The 27,153-nt window shown below is 31.9% G+C and overlaps 3 protein-coding genes across 3 annotated transcripts in view; 1 reads left to right on the forward strand and 2 right to left on the reverse strand.

Annotated features, from left to right (window-relative positions):
* The window catches only part of LOC131850186 (protein Wnt-5b-like), a 61,847-nt gene extending 35,892 nt beyond the window's left edge, over positions 1-25,955 (reverse strand). The window contains exons 1-2 of the mRNA XM_059200359.1: positions 25,846-25,955; positions 19,615-19,840 (exon numbers count right to left, since the gene is read on the reverse strand). Coding sequence (XP_059056342.1) covers positions 19,615-19,745 — 131 coding nt within the window. The 5' untranslated portion in view covers positions 19,746-19,840; positions 25,846-25,955. The remainder of the gene's footprint in view (positions 1-19,614; positions 19,841-25,845) is intronic.
* Positions 1,039-1,395, reverse strand: LOC131850193 (probable salivary secreted peptide). The gene has a single exon (XM_059200365.1). The coding sequence runs from the start codon at positions 1,393-1,395 to the stop codon at positions 1,039-1,041; it is 357 nt and encodes a 118-aa protein (XP_059056348.1).
* LOC131850191 (uncharacterized) lies at positions 13,605-16,677 on the forward strand. Its single transcript, XM_059200363.1, has 4 exons — positions 13,605-13,797; positions 14,911-14,993; positions 15,705-15,824; positions 16,549-16,677. Exons 1-4 carry the CDS (start codon positions 13,605-13,607, stop codon positions 16,675-16,677), a joined length of 525 nt encoding a protein of 174 aa, XP_059056346.1.
* Positions 25,956-27,153: the final 1,198 nt, after the last annotated feature.

The raw sequence follows: 27,153 nt of genomic DNA on the forward strand, positions 1-27,153 counted from the left end.
TGGTTTTTAGAGGTTTATTTATTTATTTATTTTAGGATGATTAACGGTGTAATTTTTCATGTTACTTGTCATATTAAAATGATTATTAATTGGCATAGGCCAATTAATAATCTTCGCCGGTATTTGTCAATGGTAGATATTGCGTCTTTGTGAACGTTCGCCTTTTTGTGTGCCCATCCTGGCAAACGGCAAGTCTAAAACCATCTATATTATCTCTTGTTATCTGTGTTTGCACCACCTGAGAGTATTTATAAGTATAATAGATTCAAGTGAAATCCACAGGTAATTGTTATTGCTAGATATCTAATTTGTGAGACTATAATTGAATTACGCTACATGTTGAGTTCATCTTTCAATGAGATTTCATTCAGCAAACGTTCCCTTGATACTGTTATGATACTAAGTAATAGTCTTTGTTAATTGTTCTAATTTACGCTACATGCTCAGATCAATCAATAAAGTATTTAAAGTTATTAATATGAACTCGCTTGTTATATCGGCTAAGTATAACGATACAGTTTCGAACTGAAGTAAAACTGGTTGAATCTGTGAATAAAATTGAAACTGTTTACGTAACTTACTACAACGAAAGTTATGATTATAGAAATCTTCAGACTATTCTACAACTATTTAACTCATTAATAAGTATCACCAGTCGTAAGGGACACGAATATCATAAAGTAGGTAGAGTTATATAATTTCTACTTTTAGCAAGTGGGGTCTTTTAATAAGGTCATGGAATGTGAGATTTATATTATTCACATATATATGTATGTTGTTAGATGTCCGGTGTAGCTATAAAGACTACGGTTAACAGCTTCAAAATAATTATAAAAAATTCAATGTGATTGATCATATTCAAGTATGAAACAATTTCTAAATTTTTATAACAATATATTTAACAGAAATATAACAAGATTATATAATACAAAATACTTAGAAGCACACTTATATGATTTTGTAGGTACTGTGAAATACTTGGCACATCACACAACAGAATACTAGGAGTTCATAGCCTTGTAGACGTAACCATATCACTTAATATCTTCCATAGATGGTAACAGTGAAGTTGAAGCCGTAATTCCTTTGGCTTTTAAGTTTGATTTTAACAAATCTCTGTCCAATACCGCCAGCAGAAATAGTTGGGTAACCGCCGCTTCCATCTCTTTCGTTATCTTTCACGTATATAGCCTTTATGTATGCGAAGTTATGCTGTCCTGGTTCTGGGTATTCGACGATGCTGGTCCTTATGAAGAGCGGGAAACCATATTTGTATTCGTTGACTTTATAAATGACAACGTCACCGTAGGTCGCTTGACCAAGTACCAAGTCGTGACTTTGGCAAGAATACGCTGCTATCAAGCAGAAAAGCGTAAAAACTGTGAGTGCGCGCATTTTGGTATCGTTCGGTCGTTTTAACACTGATATGTTAATTGCTCGACATTGTTTTATATTATACAAAAGAAAAGGTGTTATGCAAAAGTGAACCAAGAAACTTTTCCCCGTGGACGTATTTAATTTCGGCGATGTACGCTATTAATTTGGCCACGAAACAAAATCTTCCTTTATTCAAATCTTTTTAATTGTAATAGCTAATTCAGTGACAAATATAATAATATATTTTCTTTTTCAAATTCAAATTCAAAATGTCTTTATTCATGTAGGTCCTTTACAGACTCTTATAATATGTACAATCTACTGTCAGTTCTGAATGAATTTTAGAGGAAAGGAACTGACAAGAAATTCCGTACGTATTCTATTCAAATAAATATTGTACATGTTTACAATAATAGAAATTTATTCTTAAATTCAAGTTTGGGAGAATAGAGTGACTTCCAACATACGCTATTGCAAAAGCAAATAGTTTACATTTATTACAGCAGTAAATCGCTCATAATTAAATTAAAACAGATATTATTATTATAATTTAACTTGTCACAACATCATTACATCTTTGTACGGTTTGCATATACTTTAGAATAGCATTGTCACTCTAAAATAATGCGCCTTTCAAACGGTAAAAGATATTCTCAAAACGGTGCTGTGAGTCAGAGTGTATTTCTTCATATCAAAGTTTTCTCCCATTATAATTTTAGTGTTGTGATATGAAAACAGACCTTATTTTTAGACCCGTAGGTATCCTTCATCATCATCATCAGCTGCTTCTTCTTTATCTCATTTATTTGGTTTCTTTTCCATCCTTATGGGTCTAAAAATAAGGTTTAATTTTAATTTTAAATCATGCTACCAAAATCGTTACTTGGAATTTATAACTGTTTAAAATAAATTATTCTTAGTTCACTTTAGCATAACACCGACCGCTGTGGACAAACATTCTCGTGTTAGATCCATCACAATCTGGACATGTCACACCACGTGGTTGTGACGATGTATGACAATGTGTAAACGACTATGTTTACAACCATGAACTTTCCACAAACTGTTACAAAATCAACAAAATCTGACTATTCATTGTGACTTTATTTATATTATACTAGTTGTTACATTGAAATTAGACATCTAGTGTAAAAATATATAATTTAGGTAGTTGAAATAAATTTCTCAGAATAAACTGAGAAAGGACATTGGCTAATTTTTCGCATTAAAGAGTAGCATATGTCCTTTCTCAGGGTCTGCTATCAGTGTACTAATTTAAATCAGTTCAGTAGTTAGATAGAATTACTATTGCTTTTTAATATTAGTAACAATGTGTTATTTTGATATGTATATTTATGGACATATATTTTCATTTTTGTCTATAATTTGTGCAATAAAGATTATAAATAAATAAGCTATACTATAAAGTTTCATAAAAATCTGCTCAGTAGTTTTTGCGTGAAAAAGTAACAAACATCCACCCATCCATTCATACTCGCAAACTTTTGCGTTTATAATAATAATTAGATATTTTGTCTTTGACTAAAGTCACCGCCATAAAAAACGATCGTTAAAAGTTAATATATGCATTGACAATTAAATATTACTCGCATGCATTGTTATCTTGGCTAGGTAATAATTCAACAGGTATAGTGAATCACAGGTATATGAAATTATAATATAAAAATAATATAACAAAACAAATTATGACTTTGTGAAGTCATGCATTTCCTTTTCAGCAGTCACCTTTATCCTTATCATCTTTACATATATTAAATATATGTATATAAATATAAAATCGTGATGAGGTGAAAAAATTCTATTTGTCTGTGTGAATTAAGATTGTCGCATCCTGCGTACATGAATAAACTAATTGTTGTTTAACTTAAATTTAATTTTACAGTAAAATATTATAATCAATGTTACAAACATAAAATATAACTAAAGTAAATGTGACACCGTTTGTGAACCAATGTGTCTCTAATAATAAACAATTACATTTCATTTAATTTTTAAATTCGTTACACAAAGCACAGTTGCCATGAGAACATAGTCAGCGTTAACAGATTTAATATAAAACTAACTACCCGCCCTGGCTTCACACGGGTCACCTATTACATACATGTAAACCTTCCTCTATCTACTAAAACTGCATTAAAATCCATTGTGTAGTTTAAAAGATCTAAGCGAAAAGACAGCAGAAGTAACTTCATTTTATACTATGTAAAGATCTCGACGTAGATTAAGAAAATAAATATACCTAAAGTGGGATAAAGAGAGGACTAATTAGGTGAACATTTTCAAGACACCACTTCTAATTTTATTAATTTCTAAATGAAATAATATCGTTGTACATTTGTAGTCAGTATCATTAATAGATTTGACAGCCTCGGTAGTCTAACAGTTTAACACTTCCGAGGTTCGATTCCTCGCACGGTGAAAACGTTCGTGTGTATGATTATATCGTTCTGGGTATTTTCTATGTATATCAATAAAATGTATTTAAGCACTTGAATCATTTGTCTAGTATCCGTAATACAAGCTCTGCTTAGCGTGCGACTAGATGGCGCTGTGTTGGTTGGCCTGGATTGTTATTGATAAAATAGATTATTTAGGGACGTAATGTAACGCCAGTTGGTGTATTATGACTGGTGAGGTCTCAGGTGATATATTTGTACATAATTTTACTGCTGTATCTCACACGTCAAGCAGATACAGTTTACAAAGCAAACCGTTTGACGGCAAGATAGGTGTGACGGCACCCATGCAGATGACCTTCTTCAAAGTTTATCTCGATATAATACAATAACAAACTGCATTACAAAAATAACAAACTTTATTTATGTTGCTAGGCAGTAAAAATCAAATTAAGCAGATCACGTCTTATAAGCCCACAGTATCGATAGGAGGGATTCCTCTACAACAAACGAATGAAGCTCGTAATCTAGGTGTAATTTTCGATGGAACCCTTCGTTTTGAAAATCATATATTGCAGACAGTGCGTAATTGTTTTTATAGATTAAAAGTGCTATATCGTGTACGTAACTTTGTTTGTGAAGATCTGCGTAAGACACTCTGTGATTCTTTGATATTATCCAAATTCAATTACGCTGATGCTGTTTATGGACAATGTACATTGGTCCGTACTAAAAACCTGATACAGAGAGTACAGAATGCTTGTGCTAGGTTTTGTTTTTCCATACCATTTCGAGGACATGTTACTCCATTTATAAATCAAACTAATTGGTTAAAAATGGATAGACGGAACAAGCTACACTTCGCTACGTTGTTATTTGGAATAATTAAACATCAAAAGCCTTCTTACTTATTTGATAAGCTTCGATTTTCTAATCGTAATTTTGGTCAAACTTGTTCTCGATTAATATATCCCCAATTTAACACCACAGCATTTCGTGGTAGTTTTAAATACTCTGCCACTAAGTGGAATAATCTGCCTCCTCCTATCCTTAATTCAGTGACAGTTAGTTCTTTCAAACATAAATTATTCACTCACCTCTTTAAAGAACAAAAATCATTGTAGCAGGGAACACATATAATATAATAAGCATCTAAAACATGTACCAACTACACCATTTATGTACGTTATATATTTAAATATTATTAATAAATTTTATTATAATAAATATCTCATTACATAGCAATATACCTACTTAAATAATATACAGAATATACTAAATACATACATTAATTAAAATTGCATTTATCTTTACATACATTTTCATATCTATTTATAAAATGGTCTTAATTTTAACGTTTTATTTTCTTTAGTAATCTTTACGTACGCTCTCTCGTGTGTGGTGGCCCCACTGAAAATCAGCGCTGTGGTATATATATACTGCAGTATAAATGCTGAGTGGGAGTCACATTCAGCGTTACTAGTATGTTTTAGCTTTTAGCTTTTAAATTGTATAGTATATAAGATAGATAGCATCTAAGAATACTGTAATGCTGAATAAATGTCTTTATTATTATTATTATTATTATTATTATTATTATTATTATTATTTGTAACATGTATAGTACAATAAATTAATTAATATTTCCTTGGGAACTGCGAGTTGTCATAGTAATTTCCGCCTTTGCTATAGAACGCTGCATTCGGATCGTTGGCATACACTTCTATTTCAAACTTATATCCTCTCAGTATACTTGGACTTTTCAGACCCACAGTGACACTTTTACTGCCAATCCCACCACTTTCTATTAACGCTTCCCCGCTTTTGTCATCTCGCAAATCAGTGACAAAGACAGCACTAATCACTTCATTATTAGGCGTATTGATAATAACATCATCTGTCCTCTTCCATAAAGCAGGATCAGCTTCTTTTATTTCACTGTAGATCTTTCTAGACTGTGGCGATGCATATCCGAGCCGTATGTCACTTGTTTTTACTATGACAAGCAAATATGATAAAAATAAACAACTCAGAAATAATCTTGACATTTTGGATACACTGTCTCAAACATTAGACTCACAAATGATGAAATATGTTTAAGGTAACGTTTATATAGGGATCAGTAGTGTAAACAAAAGGTATGAGATCATTCTAGTATTCTATGTAAGTATTGACACTAGTAATTAACACAAACCGTATTTGTTATGAACCATCTAATTTTACGAGGAAGTATTACGTCAAGCAGAGCAACAATAAAGTCAAGAGGGTAGCACCATAAAAGTGAAGCTATAAATGAACGCTAAGAAAGTGTTGCCATTTTATTTATATTTTGTTAAGTGCAGTAAAAAGGACAGGGAAAAACGACAGCAATTTTAGTTAAAGTTAAACTACTATAAAGCGTTATATTTTTTGTTTAACTTTAGCTATGTGAGATTATCATTCATCTACTATATATCAAAAGTTAATAGTAGTTCTTGATTTTTGCTATATATCTTTTTAATTATGTTTCAGTTATATATCTCATGTTTGTTGTTGTTTGCGTCTGAAAACCGTTAAGTTTATATATTTAGACACCATAAAAAATTGTATTGTAATATCCAAAAGCAATAAATATTTTCCCTTATTTTATTATTGTTTATGTTAATTTTTCGTTTTTGGACTTTGTTATGTAACTCTGAAGCAAAACTTTAAAAAAATAATCTGAGTTCGCCGGGAAGGCTAGTACATAGTATTTATAATTATAATATTTTCATAATTTTTAGGCAAAATGTGTGCATAAAAATATTTATTTTCTCAAATGTTGACTGCTGCTTGTCAAAAGGAACATGATTTTGGAAGCAAAGTGTGTTGGATAACCTAGTGCAATTTATTTATTCAGAGCATACTTTTGTAGTTTTAATTTTTTACTCAGTGTTCCATCTTGAGTTACTTGTTGCTCTGAGTGGATTCGTCAACATGGTACTTGAAGGTATATGGTCAAGTACTATAAATGGCTTAGCTTCAATTCAATTATGTATTATGACCATTATAACTTCCATTCACAGATGACATGTTCACACTTTATTGCAAATTAGTATTCCAAGTATCTTGTTATTATTTTTCACCAATACATTTTCATTTTCAACGTCGTGAAGTCCAAACGTATAGCAATGGGTTTAATTCCTATATTCTTGTTGGTAGCGTCTATAATTTCTGGTTTGTCTTCACACGATTTATTCCTTGGTTATCCAGATCTAGGTAGCAAACTTATATATAGCAAAGTGCATCAAGAAAACCCTGCCGTATGGGTCAGGTATGATACTTTCACAGTCAATTGTACCAAGAATGAAGTCATAAATGCTATAAAGATCTTGGATTTGCGACAAGACAAATGGGGCGAAGCATACGTCAAGGCCGGTGGCATTGGAGCGAAATATGTGACAATAGAATTGGACAGTCCGTCTGTGTTTAGAGGCTTCAATTTCTGGGTGGAAGTGTACGCCATACAGACGAACGCTTTTTTATATAGTTATGGGAAAAAGTAATTGTTTTTTATTCTTTCTAATGAAAAGTAATTTGTTTCTAATGTGACTTTTGTTTTATTAAACTAATTTTATAAATTGTTTTAATTTTTTTTTATGTAGCTACCTAATAGAATGTCAAAAATCTATCTAGTCTATATGTAATACATGAACAGCACGACTGATGTGAACGTCATAATACATAGCCCACCTTTATGAAGGAGGACTACTGGTGTGGTGTGCCGGCGCTACTGTGGCAGATTGCAGTCGTCAGTGCCGTGACCACACAGACTATCAAGATATTAGTTTTATAATATTAATTCTTATGTATGTTAGTCTATAAGGTATTTATATATGCACCTAGTTGCCTGAAATAAAAATATAATAATTTAACGGTAAGTACGTATTCTATTTTTCCAATGATTTTTCAAGATTTATTACGAGTTTATTTGAACAAACACTAAATTTTAAAATACATTATTAGTACAAAATTAGTACTAACGTATTGTTGAGTAATTGAAAGACAAAATTGTTAACAAAGGCGCCATTACCGAATACTTTTAATTTTAATGAATAGCGTAGACAGTGGGCGGAGAAAGTTTGCAGACAATTAAATAAAGTCCTTAATAAATCGTGAATGAACGTTTACATAAAACAGTTCGCGTTGATCCTATACTATAGTTGTAAATATATTCTCAAATATTGTATCGGTATTAATTTTGGAATTTAAATGAAATTTATTGATCCAAATAGTAAATATTGGTGACTACAATTACAATATTGTTGTTTTGAATATAATTAATATGTGGATGGACAGATGGATGTTTGTTACTCTTTCACGCAAAAACTACTGAACGAATTTTAATGAAACTTTGGATAATAATCTGGTAGGAGTATAATTATAGTCTACCGTCTTGTCTCGGACATTATTTATAATTTTGTTATCGATGATTCCGTCACAGAAGAGTCAGTCAGAAATTTAAATCGACGAACAGTCTTTTAAACAATCGGCCAGATTTGAACTCCCGTTCTTTTGGAAGTGAATTGTTGTAGTAAACTACTAAGCAATGATGTTCTCTTTGCTTTTTATTATTCCTACCTACCGTATAACGATAATCTTATAGTATCTTTATACCAGTTAATCGTTTATAATTTCACAATATCCGATAATATGTTTGATAAGCTACTTGTTATAAATAAAATTTGGTCGATATTGAGTGACGTACGGTACAACGAATTATGATAATCTAATATCAGCAATTTGGACATCATGTCATCATATGACACCCTTGATAGGTACGAAATTTCTCAACTCTCAGGCTCGACTTACGGATGCTAGGCATGGAATTTCAGCAAATAAAGCCACAAACAAAATCAACAGATGTAGAACAGAAGTCGAGACGCGGCGGAAAAATGATAGTAATATACGCATGTAGACTAAAGTCTAAAAATATTTATAGATCGAAACGCCTTAATTTTTCTATTAGAAAATTGGGGAACACACTACATTGCTATATTATATTTTCAACCAAGTTCGAAAAGAAGGAAGTTCTATGTTTTATTGCATAGTGATGTGAATATTAGGTTTTCTTGTAGGTGTTGATATGATTTTTGCATGAATGAAATTGATTTCGTCAACCTATTCAACTCAAGAGTATAGCTGTAAGTTAAAATGTGACGAATATAGTTTGTATGGATTAATTTCTATTTTAATCAGGATTCTAGATCAGTTTTAGCTAGACCCCATTTTGTTCCCACTACCACTCTTTGTATTGCCCCTAATTTTTAGATGCTGTTGATGATAGTTTTAAACAGTTTGGGATATACTATGCACCTAGATATTTATTTATTGTACCATGTATTTTATGGACCAAATTAATTGGTCGTTATCGTAAAAGGACCTCACGACCGGTATAGTAAAGTTATAATTTAAGGTGCAACGCCGTAGCAAGAGGAATGATATAGAGCTGTGAATTATAAATATTATATTTTTCTTTTAAAACAAATATTTGTTTGAAAAATAGACGGCTTCAGTGGTCAAGTGGTATAGCACACTGACTAACTTCTAATGGTCGTGGGTTAGATTCTTCTCATAGTATAAATATTTGTAATTATGAGTATGATTGTATTACTCTGGGTGTTTTTTTGTTTATTGACCGTATTTATAAAAATATAAATGTTTGTGTTCACGTATTTTCATCAGTTGTTTAGTACCCATAACACAAGCTCTACTTAGCTTGATACTAGATGGCTTTGTGAATTGTTCCGAGTTATTATTTGTCGTTTATAACTGCTAATTAACAACTCTATATATATACTTTCATTAAAACATAAATCTTTGGTTATCTTCGTGATGTTTAGGCGTGAATATAATAGCATCTAATAGTATTTAAGTAGTCCTAATGAGGGATCTGAGATCAAAAGGATGGTGGGCTCTCTATGTTTAAAACCAGTCAGGGTTGACAACCGTAAAATGTACAAATAAATAAAAAAATGTAATAAAGTCTCGTACATTAGTTAATTTTGGCTCTCTGATTGTTATTTAAAAGAAATGTATTTTATATAAAATATTTAACGGACTACCCGCAGATTTTATATAATTGACAGGACATTATTTTAAAAACAAGTTGACTAAATTTTACTCCCTAGACAATATTTCCCAATATTTTTGTGCCATGCCTCACATTAAGCTTTCTAAAATTCGTATGACCCCCTTAGAACATACATAATTTTTAATATTTTAAAAAAATGGTAAATTGGTTATGTAATAAACTTAAATGACATGTTTTAGGAAGAAATTGTTTTAATTAATCAAATGTGGAGAATCATAAATACATAATATTTATAAATAATATTCATAAATACATAAGATAATAAGATAACAATAGTTGTACTATTTTGGCAGATTTCCCTAAGTTATAATCTCATACAAAATTGTATGAGGATGAAATATCCTCGTAGTAACGGTTAAAAATCTCGTGTCTGAACGAGACTCTTCATACAGTTGGCAGCCCTGTTTGAACCGGTTTACACTGCATTATTAATTCAAGTGTGGATGCTGGGTTTGGACTTGATTTCCAGAATGGTATAATATTATAGGATTAATTTAAAATTTTAATTCGTTATCAACCTTTTTTTTATGATCATATACTTTCTTTATTTATTTTTTTATTATGATTGACTTTGTGCTTTTTTTTATTGATTTTTTATTGATTTTGGGCTATTATCAGGTTTTAAGACCTGTAACACTGCGACCTATATAGATCTATTGTGCTCACCCTTTTTCAAAGTTCGCTACCTAGTCAGTCAGGATCAAGAATTGAAGGATATTCTTAGAAGCGATGGTTTTTATCTCCTCAGGATAGAGTGTATACGAGTGTATACTTTTCAGTCCTTCCTTTGGTTTGGAGTGCCACTTGAACTAGTTCCCAATCGTCCGGTGCAGCTGTAAAGGCCAGCTGTGACCAACAGCGTTAGAGTAGTTCGAAAAAAAATTCACGAAAGCAATGGTGCTCTATATACATTTCAAATTAATTACGCAAAGCCTGAGGTGAGTAGTAACCAATTTGGTCGCAACTGTAAATAAAAATAAACATAATTAAAATTGGAGTGTCTGTTTGTAATATTGAAATAACCGTTTTTTATTACGTGCATATGAATATAAATACGGTACATACACCAAAATAACAGTTTTTACAATTTTTGTCTGTCTGTCTATTTGTCCCGGGTAATCTCTGAAATGGCTGAACCGATTTTGACGGGATATTTTTTGGCAGGTAGCTGCTGTAATAACGAGTAACTTAGGTTACTTTTATTTTAGAAAAATAAATTAAAATTCCACGCGGACGAAGTCGCGGGAACAGCTAGTTAATTATAAACCTATATTCATAATTGATCGGCGGGCGGAGCACAGAGCTCGGAGCGATTTTAGAGATCAGATTTGCACTCTTTGTGACGATACTCCTCCGAAATGGTTTGACCGATCGAGACTAAAATTTCATCGAAGGCCGACCTTCGGGTTACCATCGTTTACCACTTAACAATACCACTCGACCAAGGTCGAGTTTTTAATAATAAACGAGTTCCGATAAACATGTGACTGAACAACACACCGGTAACAAACCTAGTATTAAGAATGTTAATTACTTATTATATGTTTGCTATGATTCTTTTAGATAGATAGATAGATACAATATAAGAAAAGACATAAACAATATATTAAAGGACAACATGTCATCATCTGCTTCTTCCTTATCCCATTTATTTGGGGTTTTTCTCTTCCATTCATCTCTGTTCGCAGTCATTCCGTTATTTACTCCCTTTCTCACCATATCATCTTTCACACAGTCCATCCATCTTTTTCGGTCTTCCTCTACCCTTATAACCATCCACATTCATATGTAACACCGTCCTTAGGATATGATCTTCATTCCTACGCAACAACATGTATAGTTACAATATTTATATGTGTCAAATAAATATATTTTCTTTCTTTCTAGACCTAAACCAAAATAATTGGATATAATAACAACAAAAAGTATATTTTTTTCATTTATATAGAGCTATATTAATAGCGACACAAGTTTATAATTAATAAACGCAAAAACTTGACCGTATTTAATTTTTTTTCAATGCTTAATGACCAGCGAGTAACGTATGTTGTATTTTTCGTAAGCAACACCGCGGGATGTAGCTAGTAATGCACATGGTGTTAAACTTCTGTAATACACACTTTTAATATTAAAACGGTGGGTATTGTTAAACGCAGAGGAGACTATGATAAAATAATTCGGTAAAAAATCAAATTACCTACCCACTATTGATAAAGAACCAGAGTGCGTAAAGTTGATATTTTATCATGGGTTCCATATATACAAAAGCTAGCTTCGCCCCGGCTTAGCATAGGTGTACATTATATGATTACACTAATACACTAATAATGAGTGCGTAGCGATTTCTATGTTAATTATCGCATGCCTCGACGCATGAATTGATATAATTACAGTAATTATTTATATAAAAAACATCTATTAAAAAGAGCAACACACAAGTTTCTTCCTCATTCTTCTTGTGATGAATCTGCATTCCGAATGAGTGGTAGAATCAAAATATGACTATTCAAAAGTGCTTGTAATGAGTTTATTTGAATAAAGATTTTTATTTCTATTTCTATTATAAACCTTCCTCTTGAATCACTCTATCTATTAAAAAAACCGCTTCAAAAATCGTCCAAATAGCTTTAAAGATTTAAGCATACATAGGGAAAGACAGCGACAGCGACATTATTTTATACAATGTAATGATGCTAGCAGTACTGTTAGTATTTCTTAGTACTATTCCGTCTTATATTATTTCTTTATAATAAAAAATATACTATATTTATATATTTAAATTGCTTATTTTTTTATAATTAGATATATTTTTTAAATTAGATCATCAATACAAACAATCACTCTCATTAACACAAATGTTTGCACTGAGAGAGGAATCAAACCCGCGACCATCAGGTATGGCGGTGTGCTAAAATGAGAGACATAAAGTATAGACTGCTTTATGTCTACAAAATCTTACACTCCTGCTAAATTTTCTTAAACAGTTTTTACTTCAGGTAATAATCTATAAAAATAAATAAAATTTAAGTGTCTAATGGTAATTCCAAACAGCTTCTCACTAAATGCATATGAAAGTACATATATCTGGGTCTCACTTAAAAAAATAAAGAAAAAGATTTTTGTCTGTCTGTCTGTTTGTTCTTGCTAATCTCTGAAACGACTGGACCGATTTTAAAGTGACTACTACCTTAGGCTACTTTTATTTGTTAAATTTATTTATTTTAATAAAAGAAAAATTTAATTCCACGCGCACGAAGTCGCAGTTAACAGCTATGTTTTTTTATAACATAGGGGACAAAGAAGCATGCGGCTCACCTGGTGGTAAGTGATTACCGCCGCCCATGAGCACCCGCAACACCAGGGGAATTGCAAGTACGTCGTCTTTTAAAAATGAATAAGCTTTTTTCTTGAAGGTTTCAATATCGTATCGGTTCGGAAATACCATTGCTGGAAGGTGATTCCACAATGTGGTTGTTCGTGGTAAAAAAACGAAACCTAATAATTCTTGTGTAAAATAAAATACGGATCTCTAAAACGTCCATTTTTTATCTATAATTTTGATATCAATATTAATTATGGCATACGATATAATCTTGACTAATTAATCTTGTTTATTACATATTGACGTGTAATTTACAGCGTAATTGAATAATAACATATTAAAATATAATTAAAAATATATATTATGTGTATACATAATGAGAGGAAAGCTGTGTTTATTACTTTTGTTGTTTTCGTGTGTGAACTGTATAAGGAAAGTTATGTATGAATACGATGGTCCTGGTGAAGAAATATATGAAAACAGCACCTTGATGGGAGGACATACATTAATGAATTCAACGTTATACAAAACCATATTTAGATATTATTGTTTAAGTGATTACCACGAAAGTAAGTACTGTTTATTCCTTATGACTGACATGGCCATTTATAGTTTGACTCAAAACGGGACATTAGTTTATGTATTTAAATTGTAATTAACAATCTGTAAATTCATATATTTACAAAAATAACACTGTTTTAAATTTATTCAGAAAAAGTTAGGTCAATTATAAATAAATAAATAAATATTTGCACACAGTTGCTTAGTTTGGGACTGACTAGTGTTTTAGATAATTTATTTATCACTTCCTTTAGTTTCCAATTTGTTGGTTGTAGGTTCAATTCAAGTAATTTTTTAAGAAATATTTTTTGTTCCTATTATATTCCATTATAGTTTCTATATAGATCTATAATATCCACAGCACAGCTTAGATTATTTTATTACAAAATGGCGGTATTTTATATTATTATTGATTATAAATGTTTAAATTAAAAAAAAGTAATCCACGTAATAGACACGCGTTCGCACGCTAGCGTATATGACTGTACTATAATGATATCTAACCACTGATAACAGATATGATAATCAATGTATGTTGTTGTATTATTGTTTTATAATTTTGTTTTATTTTCCTTATAAATAGAAATGAAAAAAAATATTTTTGATATGCAACAGGGGCCGAAGTTATCGACGTTTATTTATAATTAAAAATCATTATTTTTATTATCTTTAATACTACTCTATTTAATCTAATTTGGTATGCTCTGGTGTCATCATATTTTTGAAAAACTATTGTTAATAAAAAGCGTATTACTTATTTTTTTAATAATAATAAGATAGAAATATAAAATAATATATAAACATTTTAAAATAGTAACATAGTAAAATTAGAGTATTCAGTAAATAAATAAAAAGTATGGTTGAATAAATATAAATAATTTGTATATGTATTCTTTTTTAATTTTTTATTGTGATTTTATTATAATTTAATTTAATATTTATTTTTGTTATTATTTAAATTGTTATTTTTATATCTGTACTCGTTAACATTAACTTTAATAGAACTGAACACCACAAATAACATAAAATTGCATACTCGTAGAAATACTAACAAAATGGGCAAAATAGCCTGCTAATAAATAAATACATAAAATATAGCGTGTATGTCTGTATGTTGACAGATGAAGACTTAGTGATATATGGAACCAAATCGTGGACATTTCCCCAACAAGATATCAACCTAACATTGTCGTTTCCAAGTGCGGTAAGAATTTTTTTAAATAATAATTTTTGTATTAAGTTGAATTTATATATATTTTTTAAGTCGTTACTTATTAACATCGCCAGTTGAAGCATACTTATACAACTTTAATGAATATACTTAAGATTAGTTCTATTGTAATGTTCTGAGGAATCGTTCGACATGATGTCCACGGCTACCTTTTACCATCGCACCGCTCTCCATCGACAGGGAATTCATCCCCACACGCTAGAATCTAAGTGGTCTCAGACAGTGCTCAGTGACAGGTTTCAACGGAGCTTCCTCCCGCGTACACTTAGATTGTGGAATGAACTACCTGCCGAGGTTTTCTCACGAGACTACAGCACTGGCTTTTCAAAGAAATATTAAAGTTTCTTAAGGGTCGGCAATGCGCACGTGACACCCCTAGTGTCTCAGGTGTCCCACTATCATAGTATAAAAAAATCTTGACTTAAATCGTAACAGATCATATAGATTATATTTTTACCTTTTTTATACAAAATTATTCTCTTTTATAACGTTAGCAAATTACAATTATTTTATTATCGCTACTTGTTATTTAATTATTATTATTATTAAAGTTTTTTTTTACTGTATTTGTTCATTACTATAACTATTTGTTATTGTTAAGTAAGTTAGTTTAGTATGTTACTATTATTATTAAATATTATAGATTGCACTAAATTTAACTTATTTGTTATATATATTGTTTAGTTTCAAACCGACACACCATTGGAGTATAGAGAAGAGTACTGGATCACTGGGTTCAACGTGTTACTGTTTGTGGACACCACAGAGAGCCAGGGTTATATAAACCATGGAGGATTAATGCAGGTACGACTAATGGTACAATGGGGTCTGTCCTACATAATCTACAGGGCGGGTCGACTCCAGAGTCGTGGTAGATTGCTAATGCGACCCCGCGACACCAGCGGTCGTGCCCATAGGTACACCCCGTCGCCCCCCTCCGATCGATCCCCCGTCTAATTCAAACGGGGATCTAAATTACGGCGGATTAATGCAGGTACCACTAATGGTACAACAAAATGGTCCGTGCCCTACACCATCTATAGTACGGACCAACGCCGTAGTCGCAGTAAAGTGATAACGTGACCTCGCGACTCCGGCGATGACGCTGGTAGGTATACCTTCTGGGTTTTTAGTGGGTAAGGGTTTCACACACCCCTCCTCGTCACTCCTCTAGCGGGAGAACGGTCTTTTAAAGACTCTTCCACTTCTTTATCCACGGCTCTTCCTGTTAAGGTGGACTTTCCTAATCTTGAGGCACCGTCCATTTCGCTAGCAAGCATCATCATTTGACAGGCCCAACTCGTCATGCTCCACCATTTTTCCACACGACAATTTTTTTTTATAAGTAATTGTCACAGACACACTTACTTTAATTTGAATGTATTTTGAATGGCAAACAATTTGATAATGATTATCTGTACTATTGAACAGATTCACGATTTCATTCAATCAATACTCTACTTCTCCGGGATCTCTATGAGGGATTTCAAGCTCAAGCTCTATTCAATTATTTATTATTTTGTTGCAGGACTCAATAAGTTTAACATTCGTGTGTCCGAATGTGAACATGCTTCAGTATCAGTTCTGGTTGTACGGCGTTGCGAAAACATCCACAAAGATAGAGTCGAGCAGTCTTCTTGAATATGATTTATGTTAAATATAATAATTTAAAACCCCTAGAAAATTCGCACACCGTCATCTTGTCTCAAGCTTGGTAGAGTATTTGTTATGGGTACTAGAGAACTGATATAGAATAGAAAATAATTTATTCAAATAAACTTAAATTTAAGCAATTTTAGTCATACTTATTTTTCTAATCTATCGCCCTTTAAGAAAGCTGTCTCGTTACAAAAAAAACGAGCAACTAGTTTCTTAAGTTGAAATTTGTTAATACAAACTACCAACTAGCACTAATTCATTAGTCAAAATACAAAATACTTAGATTATTTTATTTTAATAAAATACACTTAGAAAAATACCCAGACCAATACAAACAATCATACTCGTTAATATTAATGTTTGTGTGAGTTTTGGAACTCGCGACCACCCGGAAGTAAAGCTGTGTATTAAACCGCTAGACCACCGAGGTGGTCAATACATGTATATAATAAATAATAAACCATTACGACTTATCCCAGACGGGGTAGATAATTATCAATAACGTGGTGAAACACTTGACATGTCCACATTTCAATGGATATAGGTATTTTAGTCCAACATGGCAGGAGGTGCTTGTACCGCCATGTACATGGTTAATTTTAGTTTGATATCGGCTCTTCCATCACCAGGGAGTCAGTCAGTAATATCTCACACAATTTTTTTCTTTGGTGACCGCCAGATGTGGTCTCACTACCTTTTAGGTGAATATTGTGGTAGTAAACTTGTTACTAGGTCAGTACCATTAATATTATATTTAGGACTATAATATTAGGTTGTTATTTTACTATACTAAAATTGTTTAGTAAGTACAGAAATTGGCAAATGTTGTTCAAATATTAAAAGTAAGTGCAGATTCATATAAACATTGTATACACACAGATAAAATAAATATAAACATAGATTCTGAAGGTTTCCATAGTGTTTAAAATAAAATAAAACGCTTCAACAACATTGTATGGTTATTGTATATTTTATTCGCGTATCGTCCCATAAAAAATATATATTGTTTTTATCTATACGAATATAGAATGTACAAAAGGAAAATGCATGTATTTTCATACCTTCTTAGTAAACGACTTTATCAATGAGTTACATATCTAAAGAGTATTCAATACTTGTAGTTTGCAGGAACTCTTATTAATATTATAAATGCGAAAGTTTGTGAGTATGGATGGATGTTTATTACTCTTTCACGCAAAAACTACTGAAGGGATTTTGATGAAACATTACAGTAACGTAACTTATACATGAGAATAACATACAGGCTATAATTTAATAATATATTATATACATTGCTCGATATATAATGATAAGTGTGATGCATGCGCAGGTCAGCTAGTAGCTAATACAGTAATATAGAAAAAAATGAACTCTGAAAAAATAGTTTTAATGAGAAATGTAGAAAATAGAATATTCTATATTCAAATAAAATCAATTACTTTTGAATAGTCATATTTTTTATTCTACCACTCAGTCGGAACGCAGCCTCATCACAAGAAGAATGAGCAAGAAACTTGTGTGTTGCTCTATTGAATCTGATTACTACATGATCATTATAAATAGTTTTATAATACATATAACGTAATCTAATTCCAACTTTTTTTTTAGGGGCTAATAATGAAAAGGTGTCAACGTGACATGGTACATTGGTAGCATTGTGGTTATTAATCCACATTACTAACAATCCCCTTCTGCTCTCTAAATCCAAGTTGAGCAGAGCTTGTTATGGGTACTAGACAACTGAAAGAAATACTTAATTTACTTTTTGGAGATACATATATAATACTCCTATATATATCATCTTGGAATTTACAAAAAGGGAAGTAACTAAAGTTACTAAATATACATTTTTTGTGCAATATATAGTTGTTCTGGGTTTTTATTATTTATTTTACCGCAAGAAAACGTGTTATTCCGCGCGAAATAAGAGCTAATAAATAAATAAATGACTCTACGTTGCTCTTTCGATTTCAAATCTAAATAGTTGATATAGTCAGTCGTTCGAGATATAAAGTGAGGTTTATTGCCTTTCATATTCCCACCTGAGTCCACGTCTAGACTTTAAGCAGGCCGTAGACTCCCGATCGATAACACTAACAAGTAATCAGGCTTCAGAAAAACTCAACCAATCCTTACTAATATTATAAATGCTAAAGTAACTGTCTGTCTCCCTTTCACGCCATTTCTACTGAAACGATTGAATTGAATGTATTTTGGCACACAGATAGTCTAGATTCTGAGAAAAGACATAGGCTACTTTTTAATGCTAAAAAAGCGTTGAAAAGGGAGATAAAGTTTTGTATGAAAGTATCGTCGTTTTTAAAGCTAGAAGCTTGCAACTTATATTTTAGGCTAGTGATTAAATATAAATAAATATAACATTCTAAGCTTGTAAAATAAAATAGGGGATGAAAGTTTTATGGAAAGTCGTTATTTTTGAAGCTAGAACGATGAAACTTTTTTCTTTGGGTTAGATGGACATTTTTTCTTTTGTCCAAGGTCATAACACGCGGGCGAAGTCGCGGGCACAGTTAGTATTGATAATAAACAAGTACATAGATAAGTAGTTTATATGTTTACAAATCACATAATATTAACAAGAATGTGTTATTAAGTGAGTTCTGCAACAATACAAAAATGTCGTCAATACGAGTAAATCAACGTTTTAAGTTATCCATATACTTATAACTGCAGGACATCACGTTATCGTGCGACACCTCACGACTTCTCAAGCATTGCTTCTCCAATGTACTAAGATGTCATGTCACCTATACTATAATTTCACTGCTTAATCTGCATCCAACAACCAAAATACATCTTACAAAGCAAGCAGCTTGGCGGTTGAATTAGGTGTAACTGAGGTACCCACGCAGACGACTTTTTACCGTCTACCGATCGGAAGTTTCAAAATTAAATAAAAATAATATATACTTACAACCAACTCCCATTAGTCCATGGTTCCCGCCTTTTCCTCACGTCTTCAGCGGCGACAACCCACATGAGTACCGCGAGTAGAATCAGAAATCTGAATACTGAACTCGACGCCATCTTGTAAACGACGTGCATCCAAAATGTCGACTGTCACATTATTGTTTCTTTTTGAATACTATTGTCTATAAATACTAGATCATTGCTACATGATATTATCTAATAATGATTTACTATAACAATATAAATGAAGAAAGCATAATAAAAAAAAACTATTTAAATTATTTATGGAAATAAGTAACTGAAAAACAAAAATACGTTGCTAAATATGATCATTTAAAATTTGGAGGTCTGTTCAAAGAACTGAGAAGAAGAAAGAAAAGAAGAAATAGAATAGAACAGAATAGATATTACACATAGATGCTTTGAAAGTATTCCTTTGTTTAAGGTATGTACATAAATTTGAGCAATCGTTACTTTGTTCTTTATTACACGCCTTGTATTCACTTTGTAAATTTTAATTCAAAATTATTTAGTAGTTAGTATGTATGCACAAAGTCAATGAGAGGTCTCTCCGGTGTTGGCATAGAAAATCTTACAAATATTACTAATATTATAAACGTGAAAGTTTGTGACTATGGATGGATAGATGGGTCTATCCAGGATGAATGAATGTATGTTACACTCATGCAAAAAATACTGAATCGATTTTGATGAAACTTTACAACGATAGCTTATACATCAGAATAATACATAGGCTATAAATTTCATATGGGTGAAACCGCGGGCACATTTAGTAGGTTATGAAATTGAATAATTTTATTTGCAGAAAACAGATGGATGATAGTAATATATCCAAGTAAAATATAATTTAAAAGATAATTGTAAAAATATGTTATATTTAAAAATAATATCTATAGTACGTCATAATATTAATAATAAATCTCTTACAGCGTGTAGTGATAACTATACATACCTATACCTACTACATATATAAGTATATATATATATATATAGGTAACAGTTAAAACTTTCCATTAGGTGGCATTTAGACGTATTTTCCATAACATTAAAAAAATATAATTTCTTTCATTAATGATTTCTTCATCTCTTAATAATGACCTAATATAGTATAAAAAATAAACAAATAATATTTGTGTCCACTTATTTGATTTATATAATTAGGATATTCAAATATTATCAAATGATAATAATATATCTTCTTTACACTAATTAATGCTAATAGTTTGGTATTACATAACATATAGTATTTTTCCTATATTTTATTGCAGTTCGTCTATACTTGTTGATGATCGGTTTTTTTTTATAATTTAAAACCCGAAAAAAGGAAACAATTAGATTTTCGATCACTTTTTTTTATTGGGCGTTTTAGGTTATTGTCAGGTAAGACCTCTGACACTGCATCCTGCATATATATACTGTGCTTGCCCATTTTCAAAGTTCGCTACCTAGACCCGTCAGGGACAAGTGATGTATTTTTTAGCCACACTGCAGTGATCGAAGGAAAATGGAAATGAAGTAACTCACCCAAATTGCACAAATTATAGTTTTTAGACTAACTGTATCGGCGACTTGAAGCACTTGAGTTTTTTAAATATATTACACCACACTCGCGACACAAATACAGTTTGTTTTAATATTTAAGGAGCTCCTTTTGTTTATTGATGCATGCGATGGTTGTTTCATTCGATAGATGGCGGTGCATAATAATTGTCCATATTGTGCAGGGGAAGGGGGGCGGGAAAAGCAGTGTGGCGGCTTATAAACTTTTTTTTTATGTTTCTAGAAGACGCGCAAACAACAAGATTTGAAGGATATTCTTAGGAGCGACGATCTTCATCTTCTCAGGATAGAGTGTATACTTTCCAAAGGAGATATTTACCAACCACATAGGATGTGTAGTGGCGTTTCCTCTTCTCCTTTTCCATCGCTTAGTTATGGTGTTTTTTTAATCTATCGACAAAAATAGGTAGCTGATGTTTTTGAGAAGAAAGTGCCGGGTTTTTTTTAATTATTCAAAAACGTGGCGCGGGATTGAGTAATAAACAACACTAGCTGTGCCCGTGGTCGCGGTGTCACCCGTGTGAAAGTTATAGCCTATATGTTATTGTGATGTATAAGCTATATTACTGTAAAGTTTCATGAAAATCCGTTCAATAGTTTTTGCGTGAAAGAGTAACGAACATTCATTCATATTAACAAACTTTCGCGTTAATAATAATAACTAGCTTTTGCCCGCGGCTTCGCTCGCGTTAATTTATTCCCTTGGAGGTGGAATTTATCAAAATTCTTAGGGGATGCCTACGTCATGGTAGCTTTATGCATGCAAAGTCTCAGCCCAATCGGTTTAAAATTGACAAAGTTTTATACAAACTTTCATCCTCTATTTTATCCCCTTGGGGGTAGAATTAAACAAAATCCTTTCTTAGTGGATGCCTACGTCATAACATCTACCTGCATGCCAAATTTCAGCCCGATCCGTCCAGTGGTTTGGGCTGTGCGTTGATAGATCACTACGTCAGTCACCTTTGAGATATATATATTTAGATAATAGTACATAAATGTTTTAATTTTTACTGTTTTTCTTTTAAATACACGTAATTTGAAGTATATTATTTTTTTATCTACCATGTTATGATCGCTAATTTAATAATAACACAATTATAAATTTCAATCTCCGCATATTGAAGATAATAAGAGAATTCGAAACAATCCCATTATTATTGAAATGAGGAAAAACAAAGGTACTACGCGGATGGGAATTATATATCTCGATATTAACACAAATATTATACATTTCTAAATTAAATTTAAATTTCATAATACGAAACTGTTATTTTAAAATTTATTAATTAAATACAAGATCCTCGTGGATTTGTGGTTTAGCGGATTTATATAATAATAATAATCTCAGGACAATTCACACAGCACCATCTAGACCCAAGTTAAGCTAGTTAAAGCTTGTGTTATGGGTAGGTACTAGATAACTGATACAAATACATAGATATATTTTTTTTTTGTAAATAAATACATATTATACATAGAAAACACCCAGACCGATACAAACAATCATACTTATGAATACAAATGTTTGTGCCGTGCGAGGAATCGAACCCGCGACCATCGGTGGTAAAGCGGTGTGCTAGACCGCTAGACCACCGAGGTCGTCATAAAAATATAGACGTTATATAAACAAAATATCTCCTTTGGAAAGTACACTATAACTAAGTGATGGAAAAGCAGAAGAGGAAACGCCACTACACGTCCTATGTGGTTGTACCCATTCATAAACGAAGTATCTCCTTTGAGTGAAAGTGTACACTCTATCCTGAAGAGATAAAAACCATCGCTCCTTAGAATATCCTTCAATTCTAGCCCCTGACGGGTCTAGGTAGCGATCTTTGAAAAAGAGCGAGCACAATAGATCTATGTAGGTCGCAGTGCTACAGATCTTAACACCTCACAGAAACCCAATACCCTCCCAAAAAAATTTGTCGATTTAAAGAACTTGACAAATAAATAACTAAATATTTTTATTTTGAAAGCGAGTGACAAGCTATTTTAATAGTTATAATTTGTAAAGCTTTTTTTAAGAATTAGGGGGTAAATTGGTTAAACGGTTTACAAATATTTTATCTGTTTTTAATTGTAACAATATACCTGTAAAGGTTTAGGAGATACTTCATAGAGTTAACCAGTTATCAACATTTTGAGAATGGGTCTGCATAGGAGAACCAGCTCCGTCACAGGAACCAGCACAGGGATGAAGATTGCTTGCTGACTCCCGTAACTCTGACGAAAGTTAAGAAAAGGAATTTTGGGAGTTTTAGCCCTTAAAATCCGAGAGTCTCCATTAGGATTTTAGTCAAGTTAAAAAAAAAATTATGTACAGTTTAACCATTCCTTGTTAAACCGGTACAAAATTAATTAGAAACCATAACATTTATACCTGGGATTACGTTGTATTACAAGCGAGTTTATTTCTTTAATAACGCTGTAATTAAACATTTTATGGTCAACGTAATTTATTACGGACATCTAATTTTGATTAAAGGGATTATGTTTTATAGAAAAATGTTAACGATTCATATAACAATAAGTTATGATTATTCACTGTCTACACTAACATTATGAAGAGGAATGATTTGTATTTTTGTGTGTCTGTAACGAATATACTCGAAACTAATAGATCGATTTTTTAAATTTTCTAAATTCTCTGGTTTCCAGAGGAAATAACCCATTGCTAACAATTGACCATGTCAGTTAAACCTCTACGCAGTTGGAACCCATCGTGGTAAATTGCCATTTGCCGAAATGGGCTAACTGATCTGACCTCATACTATCATCCTCCACTGGTGCCCCGCCAGAGCAAACATCCATTAAAAAAACCTTCAAATTGAGACTCACGCCTTCTCTCCTGGGAAACCGGTTAATTTCTATTGTATTTGCAACGATGGACAGACTGACCTGACCTATCATCCCCCACTGGGGCACCGCCAACGTTAACCGTTAGTTCAGGTGTTTACATCAATCTGTTATGATTCATTAAAGAAATACACATCGCTTCGTAGAGTAGTAAAGCATTTGTCATCCTCGGTAACGTTTTTGAGATCACATTAAAACTAATGTTAATAATATTATTAATACGAAAGTTGTGAGTATGGTTGGATGTTTGTTACTCTTTCACGCAATAACTACTGAACGGAGATTAACACATAGCCTAAAAAATCAAGCGGGAGAAGTCGCGGGCACAGCCAATACATTATATTTTGTAAAAGTTGTTATTTGTTTGAAAAATGGTCACAATTCCATCGTCAATATTGTAACCATGTCACAACCGGATTTAAGACGTGTGACATTGTTACATACAAACGTACAATATTTGTCGTGCCGTAATTATAGTAACTTTGTAAACTTTTAACCGATTTCGAAAAGTGAGGTTCTGGATTTTACTATATTTGTGTGTGAGTGCTCGATAGCACTCCGGACTGCCGGTAGATTTGACATATCATAAGAGTCTGTAATAGACCTACATGAATGAAGATATTTTAAATTGATTTGATTTGAGTGCAGACTGAATTTTTTTATCTAATTGTCGCATGCTCGAGCCATATATATATATAACAAAAATATGAATATGTAAATCTGTTTATTTCAATTTGCAAAGTACTAATAATATATAATCTTTAATATTCCTTTAATAGTATATTCCTTAAAAGTGATGGCCTCGGTCTAGCTGGGTTGGCACACCGCTTTACATCGGATGGTCGTGGATTCCATTCCTCGCACGGTACAAACATTTGTATTGATAGGTATGATTGTTTGCATCCGTCTGAGTGTTTTCCATGTATATTATGAATGTATATAATAAAAATAATATATAACATCAATTGTCTAATGCCCATGATACAAGGTCTGCTTAGCGTAGAACTAGATGGCGCTTTGTGAATTGTGATAACTATGCAATCTTAAAATCAAAACGATATTGTTCTTCTACTCGAGAATCGAACGTGCATTTCAAGGTCTCGAACCGGTATTCAAACAGCTAGGTTAATATGGAGTTGAATTAAATAATATAATCTCGAGCAACGTGTTATCTGTATTATGTTTAGTTATTGTATAAGAAATTAGATAGATAGATATATAATATACTTTTATTGCATTTATATATAGAATTACAAATAATTATTACATTGATATAATTAAATTAAATAATCAGAAATGAAAGATTAATATTAAGTTATAGTTATAAATTAAATCTTATACTAAATTTGTAAACTCAACAAGATATTTTAGCACAATAATAAAGTAATTATAGTTACTAAATTCAAAATAAAATTATAGTATGAATACTTGGTTAAATTTTTGTTATTTGTAAAATGTATTTTTAAAAATAAACATTGTAATATCTAGTTTAAATATTAAAGTAAAAATAAGCAAATATCTATCGGAATAAGTACATATATAATTTAATGGTTATGTCAATAGTATATTCACAAATAAAACATAATATGTAAATTTTTGAACTCATATTAAGTATTATTAACATATAAACAGACCCCCAAATATTAAAATGCAATCACAAATTCAGAACAAGTGCTTGTAAGAATTTTAAGAATCTCACTAAGTAAAACAAAACAAAAAGTTCGCACACTAAGTTAAACCAAAACGATGCAACTTAATAAAACTTTAACATGAAAAACTACTCAAGTCGTACCAGATTTACATCACTAGTTGTCGATAATATTCACTTAAAAAGTCGATTATTTAGATTTGTTCCGATACGCGTCTAAGTTAGAGTTAAGTTAAGGCGTGTAAGCTCCGCCGTGTACGATATTCGACTGAGAGTGACTTATAGAATTGTGTGGGAATAAAGTTAAGTTGATTTAAGTTGTGGTTAAGCAAGTGTGGAACGGGGAAATTTTGTTGTGCTCTTACTTATTGCTAGCGAAGTTCAATCGAGGAGAATCAACATTCATAAAATAAAATAAAAGTTAGTGTAAAGGAGTACTTTTTGTTAGTGAGATTTGCTATACACAAATACTAAACTGGAGTATGAGGGCATCGTGGCCGTGGTTAACTATCTCGACTTAAACACAAAAGGTCGTGAGTTCACTTCTGACCGGCATAAAAAAATACTTTGTGTATAAATTCAACTCATTCAGCTTCAACGGAGAGTCAATCAGAAATATAACTGATTGACTCTCCGTTGAAGGGGGAAAGGGATTGTTAGTAATGTGAACTGTTGACCCAATTTACGGTTGACTTCCACGCGGTTACTCTTTCAAACCATCATTGTAAATTCTCGAACGAATGGTAGAATAACAAAAATATGACTATCCAAAAGTGTTTATAGTAAGTCTATTTGAATATAGATTATTTCTGTTTTAAATCAATAGTAGAGTTTTCAAAAAGTTAGTTTATGAAATTTGTTATCTAAACCGTAAAATTGTATATTTTTTTTTACGGAATAATAAGTATATATATAATTAGAAAAAATCACGGGACCTTACCACGTTATATTTTTATTGAGTTCCCATACTTCGGCAGTGCTTTAAGCGATCACCATGATCACGGGTAAACTGGTATGTTTTGTATAGTATATGTTGCTCTATTGATTAGCATTGGGGATAAATTATTAGTTTGTACACATAAAGATGAATGTCAAGGAACCTAACGAAGGTAGATGTAACTGCGTTAATACACGCGATACCTATGCAAATGCACATCCGTCTGTCCGTCACGTTTGAAATTATTAGTCGCTCGTATTTCTTCTATTTAGAGACTAAAAATACCTTTATAAACACTTCAGAGTTACCAAGATGCATGTCTTAGGAAACTCAGTACCTCAAACTCAACTTGAATCACGACTTCAACTCCGTAAACATTTTATGGTAGAAGCCGCGGAGAACAGGCTAAAGAGCGGGGTTATCAAAGGGTCCCCTTAAACCTACACCCGGCTCACAAGTCCCGGGAACTGCTCGAAGTTTCCGTCTCTGCCTCACGATGGAGCCGGCACACGCAC

This window comes from Achroia grisella, unplaced genomic scaffold (assembly GCF_030625045.1).
Source record: "Achroia grisella isolate CSIRO2021 unplaced genomic scaffold, CSIRO_AGI_Agris_v1 utg702, whole genome shotgun sequence".
Classification (NCBI taxonomy): domain Eukaryota; kingdom Metazoa; phylum Arthropoda; class Insecta; order Lepidoptera; family Pyralidae; genus Achroia; species Achroia grisella.